This window comes from Vicia villosa, linkage group LG3 (genome assembly GCF_029867415.1).
Source record: "Vicia villosa cultivar HV-30 ecotype Madison, WI linkage group LG3, Vvil1.0, whole genome shotgun sequence".
In the NCBI taxonomy this organism is placed as follows: Eukaryota; Viridiplantae; Streptophyta; class Magnoliopsida; order Fabales; family Fabaceae; genus Vicia; species Vicia villosa.
The window spans coordinates 36007421-36024126 of record NC_081182.1 but is presented as its reverse complement, the minus strand read 5'-3'; the positions used below and the strand labels follow the sequence as shown (position 1 = coordinate 36024126).

The window sequence follows — 16706 nt, the reverse complement described above, 5'->3', positions numbered from 1 at the left end:
TATATATTAAAACTAGTCTAAATAGATTGACATACATATATATATATATATATATATATATATATATATATATATATATATATATATATATATATATATATATATATATATATATATATATATATATATATATATATATATATATATATATAAGAAAAAAATGTTAAATAGGTCGACCTATAAGGTTTTTTTAAGTAATATGGATTAATTGAAAATCTTAATGAGAAATAAATTTTTAAATAGGCTTTCAGCTCAGGCCCGAATTTTAAATATGTCAAGTCAGACCGAAAAAAAAGAGTCTATAGTAGGTCATAGACCAAACTCAGACTTTGTAAGTTTATCGTAAGTCAAACTCGGACCTTTTAATACCTTGTCTACTTCTCATCCCTATTTATAAGAACTTCAAACATATCTAACCAATTATTATTATTAGGACTTCAAAGATATTTAATTGACTTTTTATTTTAGAAATATTATAATTAAATAAAAAACATTGTAAATCAGCTTGTAATAGGAAACAGCACCCCAATTAGAATATACTTTTGTATTAGAAAATTCCGCATCTGATGAGAAAATTTTGACCATTAACTATTATTTTTCCTTACTACTGATTTAAGTAAACTATTTTTTAAATTCATTCAACATATCAATTATTTTTTAAAAAATAAAATATATTTACTTATAAAATAATATTCTAAGAAGTATTATTTAAATAAAAAATTTTATTATGCAATTTAGGAGCGTGTTGTTTGAATCACTGAGAAAAAAATTTGACTAATTTAAAAATAACTTGTATTCTGATTCAATTTTAAATGATTAAATAAAAAAATAATTTTAAGACTCTGTTTGGTAAGGCATAATTTTGAGTTTATGTCTTATAGCTTATAAGTTCATATGACAATTTAGACCTGTTTGATAATGATTTTTTTATTACTAATTTATAGCTTATTTTAGTAGCTTATACCTTATTTTCCAGACGCTCTTTCAAATATCGTTTTAATTTAAAACTTATAGTTTATCATTTTTTTTTCTTTTTTTGTATCCTTATTATTTTAATATAAACTTATTTTTATCATTTATAATTTATTTTAATTTCAAATTAAATAATTATGTATTAAATATCTTTTATGTCATTTTACACTTATAAGTTATTTGAACGGCTAATTTTACCAAACACTTCAATTGGTTTATCAGCATTAGTCTCAACCATCAACCATAAGCTATAAGCTATCCGTCATCAGTCATCAGTTGTAAGCTATAAGCTATCAACTAATTTATCATTCAACCACTATTTTTTACCAAACAGACTTTAATTTGATTCGTTTTGATGTCGTTTAATTTGAACTAATATTTTAATATAAAATTTATAAATTATAATTTTCTTATTAATATTAACATTATTAAAATACAATAAAATAATAAACTTAGAGTAATATATAACATATAATATTACAAAAATTAAAATAAGAAATGAAAATAATAAATAATGTTTAAAATTAAAACAAATAGGTAAACAGAACTAATCAATTCTAGTATTAAAACAAATTTAATATTAATTAACTATTAATAAAATAACAGTATATATTATATTAATAAAAATAAATAAATATTAAAAATATATGCATGCGGTGGTTTAGTTCACTCAGTATCTGTTTTAGAAAAAATCCAATTTACAAATGGTTTTAATAAAAGTAAAATCAAACACATTCAATAATATTTTAAAAAGTTACTATTTTTTAATTTTGATAAATCAATTTACAATTTTTATTTACATTTATTTGGATTTAATTGTCCATTATACACACTCGAGTATCATAAATATAAATTTTAGAAATAATTTTAACAAAAGTTAAAAAATATTTAATAATTTAACTTTATAATTGGCTGATAAATTTAAAAAATCTATTTAAAAAATCGGTTCTTTTTATAGTTGTTGAAATTTTACTTTTTAAAAATAAATATGTGACATGTAGTAAAATCAAGTTGACTTAAAAAGTAAAATATTAATTAAGTAAATTCCTTACGATATTTTATGTAATATCAAGTTGATATTACATAAATATGTGACATGTCGTAAAGAATTTAAATAGTCAACTTGATATTACATAAATATGTGACATGTCGTAAGGAATTTAAAAATCGGTTCTTTTTTCTATATCTTACATAAATATTAATTAAGTTGACTTATGATATATTTTATATGTCTTTCTATATAAGTCACTTATAAAAACAAAAATATATCAAATCATAAATCATTTTATAGTATTAATAAATTAGTAGTTAATCTATTAATTATATTTTAAAATATTTTTTATTTTTTCTATTATTTTAAATTATTTTTCTCATACTATCAATATATATTAATTTTTATAAATATAGAAAATGATAATTTTCCTTTTACATACTAAATTTTTTTGTTTAGCAGACTTATTGTTTAGACTTTTATCATAAAGGTGAAAATATGGTAAATCCAATGTCTATATATAAACAACCCACTGAATTAGTTTGACTAGACACTAGTACATTTCTTAATAAATGTGAAATAGTCTAAAGCCACTATGACGGTGGATGAAGAAAAAGAAGCACGTAAAGTAAACTTGTTTGTTCCCATATTCACAAAACGACACACTTCATTCACATTCCTTCAATTCCGTTTCCTTTTCTCTTTATCCACGGACTCAACTCAAGTAAATTAAAAAACCAGAACCTTCTCTTTCTTCTTCTTCTTCTCTCTTTTGCTACACCTATAACTTAACTAACTTTCATTTCACACACATTTGCAACAACAATGGAACTTATCAAACTCAGATCCTTCATTCTCTTCCTTCTCCTCACTCTATCAACAACCTCTGCATTCAACCAAAACCAACCCATCAAAACCATTGTAGTTCTAGTCATGGAGAATCGTTCCTTTGATCACATGTTAGGCTGGATGAAAAAGGCCATCAACCCTTTAATCGACGGTGTAAACGGAGATGAATGCAACCCCGTTTCAACTGAAACCTCAAAAAAAGACACTATCTGTTTCAGTGATGATGCAGAGTTTGTGGATCCGGATCCAGGTCATTCGTTTGAAGATGTTTTGAAACAGGTATTTGGTAATGGTAATGGTAACGCTTCAAATTCTATTCCTTTAATGAATGGTTTTGTGGAACAAGCATTGTCTGTTTCTCAGAATCTTTCTGAGACTGTAATGAAAGGGTTTAAACCGAAATCTGTTCCGGTTTATGCTGCTTTGGTTAAGGAATTTGCTGTTTTTGATAGGTGGTTTAGTTCGATTCCCGGTCCGACACAACCCAATAGGCTTTTTGTGTATTCTGCAACTTCTCATGGTTCAACTAGTCATGTTAAGAGACAATTAGCCATAGGGTATCCTCAAAAAACTATCTTTGACTCTATGCATGAGAATGGCTTGGATTTTGGGATTTATTTTGAGAACATACCAACAACTTTTTTCTATAGGAACCTAAGGAAGTTGAAGTATATATCGAAGTTTCATCGGTATGAGTCCAAGTTCAAGAAAGATGCTGGAAATGGGAAGCTTCCGTCGTTGACGGTGATTGAGCCGAGGTACTTTGATTTGACGGGCTCGTCTGCGAATGATGATCATCCTTCTCATGATGTTGCTAATGGACAAATGTTGGTTAAGGAGGTTTATGAGACTTTAAGAGCAAGTCCACAATGGAATGAGACTCTTTTGGTTATTACATATGATGAGCATGGTGGGTTTTTTGATCATGTGAAGACTCCTTTTGTTAACATTCCTAACCCGGATGGGAACACAGGGCCTGCTCCTTATTTCTTTAAGTTTGATAGGTTAGGGGTTCGCGTGCCGACTATTATGGTCTCTCCTTGGATCAAGAAAGGGATTGGTAAGCTCAAAAGCCTCTTAGTTTATTCATCATTTTTCAACTTTTCCTCTTTGGTCAAAACCATTTTACCTGTTTTTTTATTACATTGGATGTTGTATTTTTTTTCTATGGGACCATTGTCCTTTCTGTTTAATGGTATTCACTATTCCAATGCATTTACCTTGGTTTGATTGGTTCAACATGTCTACAATTTTGTTTACTTGTTTTGGTTTTTCAGTGGTAAGAAGTCCCAAAGGACCAGCTGCGAACTCCGAGTTTGAGCACTCGTCGATTCCCGCCACCATAAAGAAGATGTTCAACCTTTCCTCTAACTTTTTGACTCACAGAGATGCATGGGCTGGGACATTCGAGGATGTTGTTGGCGAGTTAACTTCACCTAGAACAGATTGTCCAGGTATGAATTCCTCAATAATCATATATACTGAACATGAATTACAACATGAAAAACATAAATCAAGGGTGAATAGACTTCACTACTAAGCTGGCTTTATGTGTGTATTTCAGTCACTTTGCCGGATGTGACGCCTTTAAGGACCACTGAAGCGAAAGAAAATGGCAGCCTCTCTGAGTTTCAGAGTGAGGTTGTTCAGTTGGCAGCTGTTCTGAATGGAGACCACTTCTTGAGCAGTTTCCCGAATGAAATGAGTAAGAAGATGAATGTGAAGGAAGCTCATGATTATGTGACGGGAGCTGTTTCGAGATTCATAAGAGCTAGCAAAGAGGCTATCAAGTTGGGGGCTGATGAGTCTGCTATTGTAGATATGAGATCCTCTCTCACTACTAGATCTTCTACTCACAGTTAATATTATGCAACACCCAAAAAATGAAGAAAAAAGAGAGTTGTGTGGATATGCTTGAATTATTATATTAGATTTTCTTAGGATTGTGAAAAATATAATGCATTAGATCATATGGGAGGGGAAGTGTGTGTTTATGTGTTGGCTAGAATGCTGTCAGAAAATCATGCAGGCATGAAATGTCTTTCTATGTTTGATATTGAAAGAACTTAGGAAAACAAAATAAACTTTGGGAGTTTTAGTTTGGTTGGTGAGTGATTTCAAAGACATCTTCAATCCTTTTGTACCAAGTACAAAATGGTATTCTAAATGTAGTGTCATAGTTTTGTTTTGATTTGCTTGTATTATCATATGAATTTCTTGATTGCCATGAGCTAAGCTACATGACATTTAATTGGTGCATTATTTTTTGGTAAAACATTTTATTTTAATCTATGAAATAAGAGCAATTCTGGAAGGATAGATAATGATAAACATAGCTCTTCAAATGAAATCACATGATGTTAGAAAATTCACTTTTTCCGAAAGAAACCGGATATTCTCTGAACACAAGAGACTAATCACTCGAATCGGAAAAGACCGGAAAAGACCATAATAAACGGAAAAATTCTCCATAAAGAGAATTATTTAACAATGTTGCATGTCAGAATTATTTGACAATATTGCATGTCCAGAGCGGAGTTTAAACTCAGAACCTTTGATTAAGCTAGAAGAGATCTCTTAATATCAAAATTTATAAATATAAAATGGATTGGGTGCCTTTTAGAGGAGAAAGTGCATCATGACATTAATGTAATTTGATGCATTTTTAAGAGAGAAAGAAGATTAAATAAGTTGAGAAACAAATGCAGTATATAAATAAGCTTGATATATAAAATGCAGTATATCCATCTAAGGAACAAGCTAGGAATTGCACATATTGATTGGTGAATAAAATCATTAAAAGTTTCATCCTTGTACAAAAGACCGGCACCTTCTTGAACTCTAAGAGAGAACTATATTGATACAATTTCTAGCAACTCAAATAAAAGATTACATAAGACTGTCATCAAAGATTGACAGGTTTCTATTTTGCAAAATTTGTCGACTATTCTACAAAATACAAGCTGGATTACCACGTTCAGACTTCAGACTACAAACACCACTTCATTCCACAACTCTGAAAGTGTAGTTTCAGGATAAGAACGTGCTAATACAACTGATTCAACTTCAATTGGTAAAATATAAAGAAGCTTCATTACCATTTACTGTAATCTAGATCATGTTATCGTTTTTTATATCACCTTACAAATGCAAGCACATCAAACTTCAGGTTGAAAAGGGACTTTGCCATGTTGATATGTCAGTGATAAGCTCTCGAAGTTGATCTATGAGTATCTTCAGGTGCAAGTTCTTGTTGCCAAGTTCCTACATTTATGGATAGAAATCCAATATTTAACACACTAATATAATTGAGTAAAGATAATTACTTCAAAAAAAAAAAAGCTAGGCTCCCAACAACTCTAGTCTAGAGCCAAAAAAACTTTTCCCAATAGTTTCAGGGTTTCGAAAATAGATTAAAAATATAAAACATCATAAGATTCTCTAAACTGCAGCTAACATAGTTTGATTGAAAAGTGCTATCCGAAAAGCCAAAACCTGAGACCAAAATAATAAGCTTTTCTTACAAGGATAGAGACAGATGTTAACATAACAAACCTTTCTTAAAGAAGAGGCTTGCTCTTCCAACTTCTCGATTTCAGCTTCATCCGCAGGGCTAGCAGCTGAACCATCGTCAAATGTGTTTGTCTACAATGTTAACCAAGTTAGTTTAACATGGAAACAAATGCTTTGATAAATAAAATGATGGTCACACTGCGCACAGTAAGATGCAAGTTTGTGTGTCAATATCCTTAACCATTTAACAGGACTTGGAGTCTAAGTCTATGCAAGGAAGACACTGATTTCTAAATAGAATTTTCTATTAATGCAGTTTCACTTTCCTAGCAATAACATAGAGGCACATTAACATAGAAATAGCGAGTTTTTGAAGTAATTTAGCAAGTATTTTAACCCCGTATTGCTGAAGTTTTTCATATACTGATCCTTAAAACTTTCAATTCCATTTCGAAAGGAGATAATATCAACCCTTGGTGCAGAGAGATTTTCAGTGTCTCATACTAAGTCAGAAAGATATCTAGAGGAATTGAAATTCACTAAAAATTCGGAGAACAAAAGGATAGTGGGTTTTTTATTTAAGGGGTTTAAGTAATAAAACACAATCAGAACTCAAAACTCATCAGTTAGGTCACTTAATGCTTCACTCAGTTCTGCATCATTATAAGGTTCTATAAATAGGAGCTTTAAAACTTGTCATCATGTGTTAAGCTTATCAGTGGTATAAATTTAATATCCTTGTGCAAGAGTAGAAAACCTACCAAAATGGAGGGTCACTTCATATCTATGATTAAGTCTCAGAACTTCGAAACTAAGGTATTTTTATATTTCCATTCTAGGAAATGATTCATCCTGATAGCGCTCATTATTAACACCACATCAGATTAAAAAACTCTGGGGTCAGCAAGGTTCGTCTTGATAATTGACAAGGAATATAATTTGTGAATTACATGAACTTCTTCCTCTCTGCTACAGTGATCATCGAATGGAAAACCAGATTGAAGACAATATGAAGTGCTAGTGGTAGATCATCATAGATTGACATCATAAATCATATCTCACAAAACATAATTTCTTTTTGGAGTTGTTTTATTCATAAAAGTTCAAATATAGTGAGAGTTATGACTCAATACTCCAGTTCAGCGCATGACTTGGCAACTATTTTCTATTTGATTGGGAGATCCAGCCCAGTCAACATCAGTATAAACAACTATAATTGTATGAACATTGCTATTACTAAACCCTTCCTGGGAGAGACCTTAACATTTCACATAATCGCATCCCAAATATCACCATGATGAGATTTATGAACTTATGAAACTTATTCACAACATCAAAAGTGAGCAATATGCTAATGCCAGGCCTAGTCAGTAGTCACAGTGAGCCATAAAGGACCTGTTTTATTAACGAACTTCCAACACCAATAATTACAAATAAAAATCATTACTTTCATTTGTTTCTTAATTTGAAATACTCGTAAAAAATTGATTCTGTGCTGGCCACATCTTGAACCTGCTGAGAAGGGTCTCCATAATAAAGATCTTCTTTGACAAGCAGGCCTAGTTTCCACAAACTCAAATGTACCCTATTAATATTAAGTGGTTAGGATCTTTATATAAAAATGGATAATGGGAAGAAGGTTGTTGATCAACAATATGGAGTTGTTTTTTACCATCTCCCCCTTTGATCAACAATATGGATAATGGGAAAATGGCGGTTTGTTTAAACTCCGCTACGCGCGGCATCTGTAGCTGCTATTTCACAAGATTTTGTACTAAATAGTGCATTCCAAAACAATAACGACTTGTTCATAATCAAAATCCTCTATAGCCGCCAATTAACAACACTGGAAAACAAAACAGTTTCTTGCCTTTCTAGTATTTGATTTTTGAAGTATTTTACTTTCAATTAGAGTCAAATGTTAGTGGTTAATTAGTTAAGAGGAGGCGAATTCGAGATCGAACCTTAGATCTCCTTAACTCTTGATGTTTCAATTCAGTGAGATTGAAAGGTGAACTCCTCCCATTTTCAACCCATCCTACTAAGTGGCCATTTCTACCCACACCATTTTCCAGTATAAAACAGATGGCAGATTAATTCCACCCATGCTCGATTGATTTTCATCTACCTAAAGTTCAAGGTTTCACATAATCCAAAATCCATTATTGTGGAAAGCATTTTAAATTGTGGTTAGGACATTTGTGAAAAGACCCAAAAAATTGCCCAACAAAGATGGTGACCAAATGGAAGATAGTCAATGCATAAAGATAGAGGGAGATCCAAGAAAACTACTATATGTAAAACCATCAAGGAAGACAATACATGGTTATATATGTGAACTTCATACATGATATTACAATATTATGGTATCGTTTGACCCATCAGGTACCCACTTTATTGTTGTCGCATTGATGAAAAAACCAATATTGTCAATGATGGATAGCGGAAAATAGCGGTTTGTTTAAATTCCGCTACGCGCCGCATCTATAGCTGCTATTTCACAAGATTTTGTTCTAAATAGTGCATTCCAAAACAATAACGACTTCTTCAAAATCAAAATCCTCTATAGCCGCCAATTAACAACACTGGAATACAAAACAGTTTCTTACCTTTCTAGTATTTGATTTTTGAAGTATTTTACTTTCAATTATAGTCAAATGTTAGTGATTAATTTGTGAAGAGGACGGGAATTCGAGATCAAAGTATCAAACATTATATCTCCTTAATTTTTTTCATATTTAATTAAATTAAATGATTGTAATCGCAAGAAAATGGAGACACATGATATTTTAATCAGATTTTTTAATTCAAACCGTTAATTTCAATCGAATGTGTGTTAATGAGAGTTCTTGTTTCTCACAATAAACATAAATTGTTGCTTGATTCCACAATAATAATTAAGATTTAGGAATACAATCATCATTACAATAAACTTGGTAATTCTTATTGTGGAAAACATTTAGAATTTTGGTTTGGACATTTGTGAAGAGACCCAAAAAAAAAGCCAGCAAAGATGGTGACCAAATGGAAGATAGTCAATGCATAAAGATAGAGCGAGATCAAAGAAAACTGCTATATGTTAAACCATTAAGTAAGACTATAAGTGATATATATGTGAACTTCATACATGACATTACAGGATATTATGGTATAGTTTGACCCATCAGGTACCCGCTTTATTGTTGTTGCATTGATGAAAAAACCGATGTTGTCAATGACGGATAGCGGAAAATAGCGGTTTGTTTAAATTCCGCTACGCGCCGGATCTATAGCTGCTATTTCACAAGATTTTGTCCTAAATAGTGCATTCCAAAACAATACCGACTTGTTCAAATTCCTCTAAAGCCGCCAATTAACAACACTGGGATACATAACAGTTTCTTACCTTTCTAGTATTGGATTTTTGAAGTATTTTACTTTCAATATAGTCAAATGTCAGCAATTAATTTGTTAAGAGGACAGGAATTCGAGATCGAACATTATATCTCCTTAATTCTCGATGTAACAATGAGATTGAAAGGTGAATTCCTCCCATTTTCAACCCATCCTACATATTGGCCATTTCTACCCGCACCATTTTTCAGTTCCAAACAGATGGCATCCATGATCTACTGATTATCATCTACCTAAAGTTAAAGCTTTCACATAATCCAAAATCCACTATCAAATCAAACAAACATAACACAATTAAACCCAGATTACAAAACTAGGGTTCAAAATCATACCTTCTGAGAGTTCGGAATAGCAACAAGAACACTACGCAATCCAGCAACAGCCTTCTTATACCGAAATCGAGCTTCATCAAGAGCCCCACCAGTACCACCACCGGAAGCGCCTCCATCCCCGTGTTGGCCGGAGTTATCAGAATTTGCATCACCATTCGAGGAAGGACCATTGGGAGACGTAACCGCCGAAGGAGAAGTGGACCACAGAGCTGGGTTACAAAGTTCGTCGTTCATAGAAGAAAGTATCTTGTAAGCATATTGTATAGTTTCTTCCAAGTATTTATGACCTTCCATCGCTAAATCCTGCGTCGTTTTGCCAATGTTTGACATTGCACCGTTCACTGATACTTCTTCCATTCCAAACCCTAATCAATGTAATGGATCTGTTTCACACAATCTGAAGAATCAGAAACTAGAAAACCTAACGATGAATGTTCAAACCAAAATTATTTGTTTATATACATATTAAAAAATTAAAATTAAATATTTTTAATATATTGTTAAAAAAATTAAAATTTAAAATTTTATATATGACATAATATAAACTGAAAATAATAAAATCAAAATCCAATTAAAGTTAATTTGATAGCCAAAAATATATATAAACTTTTTACTTACCCTTATAGACTAAGGTTTTAATCTTACATCCGCTCTGAACCACCATTTTTTTTTGTCGATTTTTGCGAGTGTGGGTATTAACTTAAACTTTTACAATTTTTAAGTGTTAAAGATACAGTGTCCGCATGTCTATCTCTCCGTGTCTTATTTTTTAGGAGGTTGGACAAGGTTTTAGGTCTCCGTTGTGTCAACAATGCTCGTTCTAGACTATCTTTTTTTTCGGAATTTTGCAAAATAAACTTAATCGTGCGGACATACCTATTTGTCATCCTAAACATAGACTTAGAAATCAAATTTAATTGTCTCACTTCGAAGTTAACAAGAAAGAATCTATTTAATTAGATGCAGAAATGAGAAAAATCCAATTTTTAATTACGATGGCACAAGCGGGAATATCAAATTTATTTTATCATCTTTATTTTTAATAACTTTTATTATTGATTTATCCTTCTTAATTTTACATATCAAAATTATTAGAACTAATATTATTTTTAAAAAGAAATACAAAATTATTAAAAATGATTAAGTATTATGATTATTATTATTAGAATATTAAATATTTAATTTAATTAATATTTTTGTTAATATGGAAAAAGATATGTTTTAAACTTTTTTTCAATTTATGCATACGGGGGCAGAGCGGGTCGAAGAAGTCCATTCCTTGCTAGAAACATGAATAGATGGTCAATTGTTTTTCTGACTTGAGTTTGGAAATGGAGACGAGTGGTGCAAAGAGGTGAGAGAAGAATAGTTTACTTGTTAAATTTGCTCCGTCGTTTATCTCAATATTGCAATTTAATTTCATAAATTATTGACACGATTTAATTGTAATTTTTGTATGTTATTGAACATATTGACTCTTTTTGCAAAAATTATTTTAATTTTAATATTTTATTGTCACTTGAATAATATAATTATTTTCTTTTTTTTTAACCATGCAATTCTTTTTATGTTATTTTTATAAGATAATTTTATTGTAATTTTTATTAAAAAGATATACTAATATACTTTACATTTTCTATTAATATCCCAAACCGGGGCAACTTAGCATGTGATGGACAATAAGAGGCTTCAAGAAAGGATTAAAATTCATTCAAGAGGACAACCATTACATGTGGCTAGAAAAAACATAATGGAGCAAAATCATGATGCAGTGAGTGGATAGAAGAAGAGTGAATCAAAATCATGACCTTCCTTCTTGGTCATCTTCCTCTCACTGTTTCTTCTCAAACTCAAACTAACACCATTCCCAAATTACCAAACCTTACACCCAAATTCATACCTAATCTCTTCTCTCTTGCCATTGCCATAACATTAACCTCTCCTCTACCTTCTCATGCAATCCCTTCCCTCAATTCTTCTAAACCCCCTCCAATCTCTCTCACCACCCCCTTTTCTCAATCAAAGAACTTGCAACTTGGACTAGAAAATGGGTATATTTTACCCAATTTTGGTTTCTTATTATAGAAATGATTTGTGTATATGCTTGTTGTTTTTATTTTATTATCAATAAAATTGTTTCTCTTGCAGAAAAATTAGACCTTGTCCTTCGACTAATCCCGGTTGTGTATCAACAAATCCAAAGTCATCAAATTTTGATTTTCCTTGGACCATTCCAGAAAATTCAGTGGATAATGCTATTCAGAGATTACGCGAAGCTATTATAGAGACTCAGAAAAATGTCAAATTCCAGCCTGTGGAAGATACTCCAGATGGTAATTCAAACACACTTCAGTTTTAGATCAATTTACTATTTTGTTGCTGTCATTTGCTAAAAATTGTAGCAAATTAGCAATATATAACTTGTCAATGCAGAAGCATTGGTTTTACAGGCCAATGGGGATAACTTGACTTACGGTGAAATGAATGTGCAGGACAATATCTGCAAGCTGAAGTTGATGGAAAATTTGATAGAGATGTGCTTGAGTTTCTGGTGAAAGGTGATGTGGTTGCTTATAGGTGTATGGCAGCAAAGGTAACTTATGTATACCCTTTCACTACTGCATTTGGAGATTCAAAGGGTCAAGAAGCAAGACTCAAGCAAATCAATGACCAATTGGGCTGGTATTCTCCCAGTTTTGATTCCATGGAGTAGTTAATGCCTTTGTTCTTTGTTTGTTTGTATATAGCTCAATGAATTAATGCATGTATCATTATAGAGTATATTCTGCATTGATATGTACAATTTCATGTCCTTTGCTGTTTTGCAGTTGAAGGTTACTATTATAGAAATGCTAAGAGTTTCAGATTCAGCAATGCAGAAACAATTTTATGGATTTTCTGTTTGATAGCATTTTCTATGGCTGTTTGTGCTGGCTATTTCACTTGCGCATTATTTAGTATTTCTCGTTATCCTTTTATGTTTTGACTTAAAGTTTTTAACACTACTATTTAGGAATAAGGTAAGAAACTAAGAAACTACTATTAGTGTCTTGTAAAATTGTGTTCATTGTAGTATAAAATAAGATCTATTTTATGTTTATATAATATTAAATTAGATATATGCACCAAGCTATTTGTAGAGTATTAGGAAAACTAGACAACTTCCCTTGCAATTGCAAGAATTTATATATGAACATTAGTGCTATCAGTGTTATGTTAAGTGTTAACAAAATATATAATTAATATATATTTGATTGAATCATTGATAATATATTTGATTGTATCGGGGTTATATTAAATCTAGGGATGAAAATGAGTCTAGTCGAACTCGCCTTAGTTCGGCTCGACTCGTTAAAAAATAGTTCAGCTTAAATATCGGTTCGAGTTCATTACGATTTTTTTTAGCTCAAATTCAACTTACTAGAAGTTCACGAATAACTCGGTTCAACTCATTAGGTTTATCTCGTTAGCTTTACGGACTTAAAAGTCATTTTTTAAATTCTTTTTTTTTTATATATGTGACATTCTAAATTAATATTTTTTAAATAAAAAATATAAAAATAAAATAAAAGTTATAATATTGAAATTTATACAACGTTGATTTTATTTGTATAATTTGTTCGGGATGAGTCAGAACAGATGGTCAGCAACGACAACTTGATCTTCGGTGATGGTTGAGGAAAAAAGGGGTTGTACCTGCAAAATACTTTGATACTAAAGTAAGAAAGAGAACAAAGGTACAACAGAAAGTATGAAGTTTTGGGCAAAGTTTGGATTACCTTGCCCCCTAGGTGTAGAGGGCTATTTATATTGTTCTCTTTGGTGGTGGACTAGGTCGTCCTATTTTTGTGGGCCTGGACGTAATTTCAGGGCCCAGAATATAGGAAACAGTGGAATGGGTCTTGGTTAGCCGAGCAAGAGGAGCTAGCCGTTGGCGGGGACAAAAGCCTAGCTTGCTCGAATAGTCTTATGCTGTGGGGGACCTACTAATTAGCCATGCTCGGTCGAAAGGGAGATTTGCCCCCTGCTTGCTCCATGGATTGTGTCAATGCTTATTGGGTCACTTCACATTTATGGGCGGATTGGGCCAATTAAGATAATTGGGCTAGTCCAGAACATGAGCCCCCCAAGTCGTTGCTTCCGGGCATGGAAGTGGTGACTTAAGGTCGTCTAGCGCGAATGCCGAGGGGATCCGTCGAGGAGACGACGTTTGAGCCGAGTAGAATGGAACGATGGGGCGTAGTGATTGGTAGACGGGGAGATGAACAACTATCTGAAGGTGGAGAGGTAGTGTATGCTTGTGTGTCCGCCTCGAGATTTATGCAGCATTTAATGTTCAATGATAGCTAGTCTAATAGTTAGGGTTTAAGGTTTAATGATGGCTTTTCCCCTTCCCGAGCTCAAGCGTGCAGGTCACGTGGTGTCATAACTGCCTATAAATATGTGGAACCAGATTCCATTTAACCCTTTACACTCTCTCTATTCACCCTTAAATCCTCTCGCTGCTACTACTTCCTCTGCCACCCGTGCCACCGTTACTCTTCATCTTCCCAAGTTTACAAGTCTTCTTCCACCGTTCCAAGTAAGTTTGGCCTATTATCGTCTCTATTTTTGTAATATTTTCAAAGTTTTTACTTAGAAATGCATGTGGTTAAGGTAGTTTTTAGAATGATTTCTAGGCGTCTCTGGTGAGGTGTTGGTGGTTCACGGTGGTGAAGCAAGCTTCTCCATCGTCACCGATGAGAGTGTAGGCGGACTTGGCCGTTTCGAATGGTGTTTTGGGCTGGAATCCTCGAATCCTCTAGGATTCCGGTTGAAGCTCTTTATTTTATTTAAACTTGCATGAGCTTTTCGATGGGGCTTCATGAATTTTCCGGTAGAGCTTCAACCGGAATATGGGTTTGACCCATGCTTCTATTAACGATCATGAAGTTTATGACGAGCACTGTCGTCGTGCGTCGTGATCACCTGTTCCTCTGACGAAACTATTAGTGGTCTGCTCTTTTGAGTGAGGGCATGGCCCGAGGGCACTTTCCTTGGACCAACTTACGCCATTTCACTTGATTAACGGTGGAAGGGTGGATTTGATTTATCGTCGAATTCACTTGTTTCCTTTGCTTTTCAGGTGATAATGGTCGAGCCGGTGGATGATATGACGCTTACCTCTACCTCAGCGTCTTCTTCTATTACCCCTCCCGTCGAGTGGGAGGTTTCTGTAGAAGATTGGGTGACCAACGAGGTGCTCGTCTCGGAGTTCCTCTTTGTTACAGATTGTACGGATGTCCATACCGTGGTCGGTGGACTAGTGGGTGCCACACAAGCCGAGAATAATTGGGTCATCTCCGTTCCTGACGAGGACGAGCGAGTTTGTAGTACTTATGCACCTGACCTGATCCCGATGTACGAGATCATCTTCAGGGATATGAGGTTTCGTGTGTTGTTCAAAAACTTCCGAATTTCCGTTTTCAACCATCTGGAGCTCGCACCCGACCAACTTCATCCGAACTCGATTTCCTTTATCAGGGCTTTTGAGCTGACATGCCAGTATCTGCAAATTGGAGCGGCACTCTCGCTGCTCCTCTATTGCTTTCACGTCCAACAAAAGACAGATCGTGGGCAGTTCAGCTGGGTTTCTCTAAAGTAGGAAAAGAAGCTTTTCAAGGCATTCTCTGATTTGATCAAGCATTTCAAAACAAGGTATTATCTGCTCTGGCCCTAGACGAGGACGGTCAAGGATTCGGTCTTCCATCGAGTCCCTCTATTGGATAAGCAGGGTTGTAATACGGTGAACTGACTTTATTTGAAATGTTGCGGATAGCAAGAGTCGCCACCGACTTTTATTTTATCCAATTGGAAAGGCTAAAAGAACAGGAAAAACATTTTTAAAAGAAACTGAGTTCGGGGGGTAAGTTATGCAAAGGGAAGGTGTAAGGCACCCTTTGCATCCATGGTTATCCATGGGCTCTTAATTGCTTAGCCCACTTTTGAATTGTTTGAAAAAGGATGTGTGAAAAGTAAAAACTTTGAAGAAGAACTTTAGCTTGTAAATAAGCGTAGTCTTTTTGAATTTGATTTTGAAAAGAGTGAGAAAAAGATTTTGAATTTGGAGCAAGCAATTAGTAGCAACTACCCTAAGTTTTAAAGTTTTGTTCTTTTAGTCTTTCGGGCGAAAGGGTTTATCCATACCATAAGAGGGCAGGAAGTCTTTCAATTGGATGTTGAAAGGGTCATCGAGTAATCATTCGCCATAAGACTGTCCCTTGCCATAAAGAGGGCAGGTAGTCTAAGGGAAGGATATAATAGTCATTTTATCTATTTAGGCATCATGCGAGGATACCTTAGCAATAGGACAATCATCTTTATTTTTCCAAGGCAAATTCGAGGGAGTTTCAATAACTTTGAGGAAGCATTGCTTTAGGTATCCTCGGAATCGAGGGACTTTGACTATTTAGTATATTTAGAGGCAACAAGGCAACAATATAAGGCAACAAGAGGGATCACCCTAAAGGTGTGTGGGTGCAACAATCACGTGGTTCAGTTCGAATATTTAATCTTGTATTGTTAGTGATCTAACGTTTGATTGATGATCTTGCACTCCCTAATTTACTAACCACGCAGTTAAAATCATACGGAAATTAAAGGCGGAAAGATAAATG

The 16706-nt window shown here is 33.3% G+C and overlaps 3 protein-coding genes across 4 annotated transcripts; 2 read left to right on the top strand and 1 right to left on the bottom strand.

Annotated features, from left to right (window-relative positions):
* The first annotated feature begins 2626 nt into the window (after positions 1-2626).
* Positions 2627-5003, top strand: LOC131660996 (non-specific phospholipase C6). Its single transcript, XM_058930385.1, has 3 exons — positions 2627-3872; positions 4090-4266; positions 4377-5003. Exons 1-3 carry the CDS (start codon positions 2789-2791, stop codon positions 4673-4675), a joined length of 1560 nt encoding a protein of 519 aa, XP_058786368.1. The 5' UTR covers positions 2627-2788; the 3' UTR covers positions 4676-5003.
* Positions 5004-5561: 558 nt separating this feature from the next.
* Positions 5562-10497, bottom strand: LOC131660997 (mediator of RNA polymerase II transcription subunit 30). 2 transcript variants are annotated; one of them, XR_009301089.1, is made up of 4 exons: positions 10051-10497; positions 6368-6457; positions 5911-6076; positions 5562-5828 (listed from the first exon to the last, which is right to left on the bottom strand). XR_009301089.1 is itself a non-coding variant. In XM_058930386.1 (3 exons), exons 1-3 carry the CDS (start codon positions 10405-10407, stop codon positions 5978-5980), a joined length of 546 nt encoding a protein of 181 aa, XP_058786369.1. In that variant the 5' UTR covers positions 10408-10497; the 3' UTR covers positions 5562-5977. The 2 variants fall into 2 exon arrangements, 1 of the variants encoding a protein (XP_058786369.1); XM_058930386.1 differs by having other exon boundaries at positions 5562-6076.
* Positions 10498-11726: 1229 nt separating this feature from the next.
* On the top strand, positions 11727-12987 carry LOC131655400 (thylakoid lumenal 17.9 kDa protein, chloroplastic). The gene is made up of 3 exons (XM_058925282.1): positions 11727-12101; positions 12199-12383; positions 12543-12987. Exons 1-3 carry the CDS (start codon positions 11854-11856, stop codon positions 12761-12763), a joined length of 654 nt encoding a protein of 217 aa, XP_058781265.1. The 5' UTR covers positions 11727-11853; the 3' UTR covers positions 12764-12987.
* Positions 12988-16706: the final 3719 nt, after the last annotated feature.

Bases quoted from the DNA above. Each gene is read 5' to 3' on its own strand.
- LOC131660996 (XM_058930385.1), top strand. From the start codon at position 2,789: ATGGAACTTATCAAACTCAGATCCTTCATTCTCTTCCTTCTCCTCACT. The intron at 3,873-4,089 runs GTAAGCTCAAAA...TTGGTTTTTCAG, and splicing joins TTGGATCAAGAAAGGGATTG to TGGTAAGAAGTCCCAAAGGA. The intron at 4,267-4,376 runs GTATGAATTCCT...TGTGTATTTCAG, and splicing joins ACCTAGAACAGATTGTCCAG to TCACTTTGCCGGATGTGACG.
- LOC131660997 (XM_058930386.1), bottom strand. From the start codon at position 10,407: ATGGAAGAAGTATCAGTGAACGGTGCAATGTCAAACATTGGCAAAACG. The intron at 6,458-10,050 runs GTATGATTTTGA...TTAACATTGTAG, and splicing joins CTATTCCGAACTCTCAGAAG to ACAAACACATTTGACGATGG. The intron at 6,077-6,367 runs GTTTGTTATGTT...CCATAAATGTAG, and splicing joins AAGCCTCTTCTTTAAGAAAG to GAACTTGGCAACAAGAACTT.
- LOC131655400 (XM_058925282.1), top strand. From the start codon at position 11,854: ATGACCTTCCTTCTTGGTCATCTTCCTCTCACTGTTTCTTCTCAAACT. The intron at 12,102-12,198 runs GTATATTTTACC...TTTCTCTTGCAG, and splicing joins CAACTTGGACTAGAAAATGG to AAAAATTAGACCTTGTCCTT. The intron at 12,384-12,542 runs GTAATTCAAACA...ATGAATGTGCAG, and splicing joins TGTGGAAGATACTCCAGATG to GACAATATCTGCAAGCTGAA.